The sequence below is a fragment of the Hyperoodon ampullatus genome, assembly GCF_949752795.1.
Source record: "Hyperoodon ampullatus genome assembly, chromosome: 3".
Lineage (NCBI taxonomy): Eukaryota > Metazoa > Chordata > Mammalia > Artiodactyla > Ziphiidae > Hyperoodon > Hyperoodon ampullatus.
The window spans coordinates 69,667,198-69,674,684 of NC_136916.1; the positions used below are offsets into that span (position 1 = coordinate 69,667,198).

At 38.5% G+C, this 7,487-nt stretch overlaps 1 protein-coding gene across 1 annotated transcript; it reads left to right on the top strand.

The window, feature by feature from the left end:
• Positions 1-693: 693 nt before the first annotated feature.
• On the top strand, positions 694-5,136 carry SNRPN (small nuclear ribonucleoprotein polypeptide N). The gene is made up of 6 exons (XM_079700240.1): positions 694-842; positions 3,116-3,227; positions 3,678-3,830; positions 4,279-4,417; positions 4,772-4,897; positions 5,003-5,136. The coding sequence occupies exons 1-6, from the start codon at positions 712-714 to the stop codon at positions 5,038-5,040; spliced, it is 699 nt and encodes a 232-aa protein (XP_079556366.1). The 5' UTR covers positions 694-711; the 3' UTR covers positions 5,041-5,136.
• Positions 5,137-7,487: the final 2,351 nt, after the last annotated feature.

Consider the following 7,487-nt stretch of genomic DNA (forward strand, 5'->3'; position numbering starts at 1 on the left):
TCCAAAGGGCCACAGTATGTAAATAGATACAGTATTTCTGCATATTAAAGTTTCATTGGAGTGGGCAATTAGGATGAAAATCTTTTAAAAAGGTGCCTTAGCGGGACAAAAAATGAAAGAAAAAGTTTGAGGAACACTGATCGAAGTTCTGAATGATATGGGATGTGGGGTGTGGTGGAACTAGGACAGAGACCTTTAAAAGGGAACTGAAAAATGATACATCATATTTGCATTGGGTCGATGGGAGTTGCAAACTCTTCGATGGAGATAGGAGTTTCCCACCATTTGGCTAGGTGTCTAGAGGAAAACAAATAGCCAACAGCGTAAAGTATTCTGTATGAGGGTGGAGCTTGGGATTAGAATTGGGGAAAGGACAGGGATTAAAACGATGGAATACTAGAAGGGAGAACTGGGTTTGGCATTCTCTATTGGGGAGGAAATATATTTAGGGTACTGGAAAACTGCATAGGGAGGGATTCTGAGAAGCAGAGGGTTCCATAGGGGAGTATAAATGGCCCTGGGTCCAAATTTGGTCTAGTATCTTAAAGGTATGGAGAAAAGAAATGGAAGCATGATATTTTTGTTAAGGAAGCCAGGTTTGGATTGGTATAGGAGTGGGGAAGAAACAGGAAAGGGTTAGAAAGTAGCTGCAGACAAGCTGATGACTAACTCTTCTCTTACTCCTTCCAGACTGTGGGAAAGAGCAGCAAGATGCTGCAGCACATTGACTATAGGATGAGATGTATCTTGCAAGATGGCCGGATCTTCATTGGCACCTTTAAGGCCTTTGACAAGCATATGAACTTGATCCTCTGTGATTGTGATGAGTTCAGGAAGATCAAGTAAGGCCATTTGGGTTTGGGCAGTGGGATACTGAGGGAGAGTCTGAACAGTAGTGAGGGTAACTGAAGGAGGTAGGGAAAAGGCAGGACTGGTCTCTTGTCTAATGTCCTGGCCTCATCTCTGAATTGGATGAATCTCCTAGTATTAAGAGTCAGCTGTATCCACACTACTGTTTTAATTTTGGAAATACAATTATGAACTAAACTGGGAATAAGACTGTATGTTATAATCAAAATAACAAGTTATATTTTATTTAGAAAATTGAGAAATGATCAGTAACATTAATCTGCAACATTCCTTCAGATTGAGGGAATCTTAAGAATAACACTTACTCTTCATGGTTGAGGAGTTGAGATGTGAATAGAATAATTCAGGCTGTGTCTAGCAATTGTTCGGCCAGCCTCTTTGCATGCCCCTTGTTTTGTCTGAATCCTCATGGTCAGTGTTGATTTGGTCTCAATCCCTAATCTTGCTTATTTATCTTTGTGATTTGCCCATGCTGTTTCTTCAGAAATAACCTCTGTGTGTTTGTGCCTTACCATAGGAGGTCACCCTCTTTGCACCTGTGATTGGGGAGCTTCCTTTAACGATAAGAGCATGCCACTTGCTAGATCGCAGGGACATTCTACTTCCATTCAGTTGACTTTTCATTCAGGGTATTTGGGTCAGTGCTTGTAATATCTCCAGACGTTCAAGATGGATTTGTTTCAGGCTCCTGGCATAATTTACAAGGCATCACCCTTGACCATTGGCTTTATTTCTTCTGTTTCCACAGTTAACGATATACTGTCCAAAAATTTATTTTGACCACTTCATTTAGGGATTTCAGATATGAAGAGAAAGGTGATGATGACCTTTGCCTGCCTGCTATAAGTCTGTTCTTCTCAAATATGAATAGAATTAGTAACATATTCCTGTCCTTCCCTTTTTATTCATTCTTACTCGTCTTCCTGCATACAAAGTTGGATCATTTCAGAAATTCTAGGATGGTGAATGCTTCAATGTTAATTTTTGGTTTAAATAATTTGCCTTTTTACTGAAAAGAATTTTTAAAAATACTTACAATGTTGATGAATACTAAAGACATTTGATGAATGCTTGAGGTATATTCTTAATTTGTTTCACTCTTCAGTAAGTTACAGGGATAATCTCACCTAAATAATGCATTACCTATAGTATGTGATATAAGCCTCATGCATGTATGATTTTTGCTGCTGACAGATGAAGAAATTAGAATCACATAGGTTAGAAAAAAGTTTTCAAAAAAATTTCCCATGGTTATATAGTATGTGGTAAGTCCAGGAATAAACAGGAGTCTGTTATTAAAAACTTTTTGGTATGCCGTCATCGCCTCTTGCTGTTCCCATCCTTTATTTCAGTTGTCTGTCGTCAGTATTTACTTATTTAGTTAAAAAATGATTGAAATCCCATCTTAACATGAAAACTTGAGGTTTCAGTTTTGCCTGTCTTTAAAGTCTTAGCCAGTGGCGATCATTTTATAATGTGTAGAAATATTGAATTACTGTGTTGTGCATCAGAAACTAACATAGTGTTGTAGGTCAATTATACTTCAAGAACAAACTCATAGAAAAAGAGATCAGATTTGTGGCTACCAGAGGCAGGGGATGGGGGAGGGTGAGTTGGATGAAAGTGGTCAAAAGGTACAAACTTCCAGTTTTAAGATAATTAGGTACAAGGAATGTAATTAATGTACAACATGATGAATATGATTAACACTGCTGTATGTTATATATGAAAGTTGTTATGAGAGTAAATCCTAAGAATTTTCATCACAAGGAAAAACATTTTTTCTTTTATATCTATAAGACGTGTTAGATATCCACTAAACGTATTGTGGTAATCATTTCATGAAGTATGTAAGTCATTATGCTGTACACCTTAAACTTACACAGTGCTGTATGTCAATTATATCTCAGTAAAACTGAAAGAAAAAAGTAAAATTCCAAGTTTTGCAATCAGTACTATTAGAAAAACAATCCTAGCTACGTTATTTGCATCTGTGTTTCACAAAGAAGAAATTAGTTTTGCTGTAGTATAACATTGAGGGAACATTCTGGAAGATTGAAGTGTAAAAGGAAAAGAGCCATTCACCCTTATATATCAGTTGAGTCTAGTTTTGTTTGTCGTAACTCATTAACTGTTTGAGCGTGAGCATCTGAGCATTAATTATTGTCTTCATTGATACTTATCTATAAAAATGTTAGTGAGTGACCCATAACTTATCATACTAAAATTTTCTTCTGATTTACAGGCCAAAGAATGCTAAGCAGCCAGAGCGTGAAGAAAAGCGGGTTTTGGGTCTGGTGTTGCTGCGTGGGGAGAACTTGGTTTCCATGACTGTGGAGGGACCACCCCCCAAAGATGTAAGGAAGATGTAGGACAGGACAGAACATTAATGTGGAAGGACATCACATTATTTGAAATATTTGCTAAATCAGGGTACAGCAGAGGCACAGTATAGTGTGCCTTTGTCAAGTAAAACGTGCCTGGCACTTGATGTAAGTTCTTGCTTGTCTATACTGGGAGATTAAGGGTTTTCTGATGGGTTAGTCTACCTGCTGGCTGCAACCTAGATAAGGGTAGGAGTTGGTGATTTATTTCCTCTTGGTAGGGTCATGAAAATATATGGACTCACAATTTGACAAATGTACAATTTAATCTGTAGGATGCCTTCCGTGATGCTATTTTGAATACAGAACTAATGAGATAGGTGATAATAGGAAAATGGTGGGAAAGGGGTAGTTTTTTAGGAATAAGATTATTGATAACTTTCATAAATCATTTGATTTCAAGCTATTATTTTTTTGTTTCAGACTGGCATTGCTCGGGTACCACTTGCTGGAGCTGCAGGAGGCCCTGGGGTTGGTAGGGCAGCTGGCAGAGGTGTTCCAGCTGGTGTTCCAATTCCCCAGGCTCCTGCTGGATTAGCAGGCCCTGTCCGAGGGGTTGGGGGGCCATCCCAACAGGTGAGCAACCACAAGTTTTTATATTATTGGGAGAAAGTGCCTAGAACCTGAGGCTGAGGAAATTGAAAAATCTGAGCGTACATACTATACTATGTAAGCAGCGTATGCTGTAGAGGGAAGAGAGGTACAGATGTACATTAGAAAGACAGTAGACTAAAGCCACCATGATAACAGTAACTCACCACTGTTGGTGAGTGAAGAGGAATATGGATGGATAAACCGGAGTTGAGAAAATGCAAAAGGGCTGATTAGGTTAAAAGGGGGCATGTTCAGTTTAAAGGAGAATGTGATAGTGTGCCAAGATTTTTTTAAATGAGAGTAACAGGAGAAGTGCAGAATTGCCTTAATTTTTTTGTTTAATAGTCCGTGATCAACTGCTTATTTTCTGTATTTGAATGATGCAAGGAAGTGCCTTACCTTTACTGTCTTTCTAACCTATCCTTCTCAGGTAATGACCCCACAGGGAAGAGGCACTGTTGCAGCTGCTGCAGTTGCTGCTACTGCGAGCATTGCTGGAGCCCCAACTCAGTATCCACCAGGGCGTGGAACTGCACCTACACCTGTTGGTCGAGCAACTCCACCTCCAGGTAAGGAATTGATGGACAAGAACTAAAAGAATTTGATTCTTAGATATAGGTGTGGATCTGTGAAAAAATTGTATCATCTTGAGGAGTGATGATGAAAAATAAGAAGATACTGAATTAAGGCCCAGCCTAACTACCTAACTAGGAAGTTGGAATATGTTTTCCACTTTTGGACACTGATTTTAAATGAAAGGCTATGGACTCTTTTGAGTTGGGATGGCCAGCATGGCAGTGGTCAAGGAGAAATTGTTAAACTCTACTTAGAACCAGGCTTATTTCTTTAAATATTATCTTGTGTTTAATGCTCCCATCTTAGCTGATTTATGAGGCCTTTATTTCTGCCATTTTTCATTCTAGGAATTATGGCTCCTCCACCTGGTATGAGACCACCCATGGGCCCACCAATTGGGCTTCCTCCTACTCGAGGGACGCCAATAGGCATGCCCCCTCCAGGAATGAGACCCCCTCCACCAGGAATAAGAGGTTAGTGGGTATACATATTCTCAGTGGTGCTATCCAGGCCCCTGAATATTTATATGTTTTTCTGTTATTTTATGATCTCATGGAATTTTGCTTTTTCTTTTCAAGGTCCACCTCCCCCAGGAATGCGTCCACCAAGACCCTAGGATACTATTGATCCTTCTTAGTCACTTTTTTTTCCTGCAATGTGTCTTGTGAAATGTGTGGAGTGTTTGTGAGCTTTTGTCTCCTCTGCTGCATTAATATTAGCTAATAAATGCATAAATTAAACTGTGAGGTACTGTTGTACATTTTTTTGCCTTTTGTTTTTATTTTTGAGGTCAGGGTGAAGACTGGGATTTTTCTGGTCTTGAAGTTATTTTGGATTAGGTAAATCCTGTTAACCAACTCATTTAAATAATTTTCTCTTTAATTCTTATGATAAAATGGTCATGATACTTTTTTCAGCTTCATAACTTTGACTTTGTGTACTGACTGGTGTCAGGTAATAACCTTTACACGTAAGGAAACTTGACCCAGGGGGTTAAGTGGTTCATGTAAGATTGACACATAGCCCTCTCTACTATGCCATACATACTTGAAGGAAAGTAGGGATGTGATGAAAGGCCTTGTAAGGCCATCTGTAGAAGGAAACTGGTGTTGAATTAGACTTTGTTCATTCAATCAAAGCATTTGGAATAGGAGGGTACTCCTTTTGCTTGAAAGTTTACCTCCGTTGATGAGCTTTTTACAGTGCCCTGTGCCTGTGCAGTCAGAGAGATGACACTCTCCTGGAGTAATCATCATTCCCTACTAGTGAGTATTTACTTACAAATTTTTAAATGAATGGCAGAGCATGGGTCTTGGAAGCTGGGGAGACTTCATATTTGGGACAAGTTGTGTTACTTAAAGATAACTTACACTCTGAAATACAGTTGACACTTTTTTTCTTTTTAATTTTACTTTTTGGCCGTGCCACACAGCATGTAGGATCTTAGTTCCCTGACCAGGGATTGAACCAGCGCCCCCTGCATTGAAAGCATGGAGTCTTAACCACTGGACTGCCAGGGACAGTTGACACTCCTAAGTACAAATTATGATTATATCCAGCTGCATCAGTTAGTGATGTATGGGAAGTGTTCAGAGAAGTAAACATTATCTTCCAGTTAAATAGTTAAAGAATGGCCAGATATCTAGATCTAGTTAGAATTGGTTAGGGAGCAATGAAATCACTTTCAAAAGGAAGAGGTAGGAGGTTTTAAGCTTTACGGCTAAGGTTTCAACTAGACAATAAAGGAGTCCTTATTGATTGTAGTAATTAGCTTGTAAAATACCACAGTTAGAGATTGGTAGTAGCTCCTTAATAATTTAAGACTGGTAGACTGATTGTGTTTTCTCCTTCGATGTTTATCAGCAGAGGTTATATTTGTGTTTCCTTTTCTAGCTTTTAAATCATAGCCTTTCAAGTAATAGTCTCTGGAAGAAAAGGGGCCTTCAAAATGACTACAGTTGCTGGCACCAACTTTATGTGGTCTATCCCAAAAGTAGTTTTTAAGATCAATGGCCAATAGGTAAGGAACAAAAGAAGCCAAGCCTTCCTTGGTTTAGGAGATTTTTATAATACATATGTGATACTTTTTTCAGAGTTTGTGAATGTTACAAAGGAACTGTGGTTATCAGAGCCCCAGGCATCTGGATCATTGTAGACAAAACCATTCTCTTAGGATAAAATTGACCCTAACATATATGACAGATACAACCTTCAGTTTTTAGAGCAAGAGTATGTAAAGAGCCTTATTTTCTGAGCGGCCTCCTCACTGGATCAACTTCAAATAATTTGTGGTACTCTTTTCTGTTTTTGGAGGGAAGACATTCATCCTTGTATACATCTGCTGGCATGCATGGCCTTTAGATTTTGACATGAGTGGTCACACGGAATATTTGAAGAAGACACGTTCTCTAATATTCTTAACTAAAGATGGCCTCTTTTGCAAGTTAGAGGTGAGTGATGAGAGCTCTATATTCTGCAAGCTGCTTATTTCTAATGGCTGTTTTTGTTTGGTGATAATAGTATTCTTCTCTGCCTAGAGCTTCCTTGAATGTTTTTGAGGGCTCTTAATTGTGGAAAATATACTAAGAAAACTTGGGACACAGATATGCATGTAATTGCATGTTGGGTATAAGGTAAGTGTGGATATTTTGTTATGGATTGCTAATTCAGAGCTTCTGCAGAGTTCCATTGGGGTCATGTACCAGTATACTCAGTTTGCAAACATTCATGGAAGTAAATACTTGAGAATTTTTCCTGCATTCCTGCATTTAAATGAATACATGTTTCATCTAAAACATGGTTGGACAACAACTTCCTGATTTCCTGTTCACATTTATTAACTGTGACTCCATAAATATATACACATTGCATAGCAATACATATTTTCAGCGTGGTTTACAGTTTCAATTAGAATTCTGGGATATAATAGTTACACTACCTTAAATAACCTTTATGTTTCTGAGTTATTTGTGGTATTCTGTGCTTATGTGATAGGTAAACTGGACTTGGTGTAAAAGCATGTCAGATGTGACATAGTTCCCTGCCTTCATAGACTGATTGTTA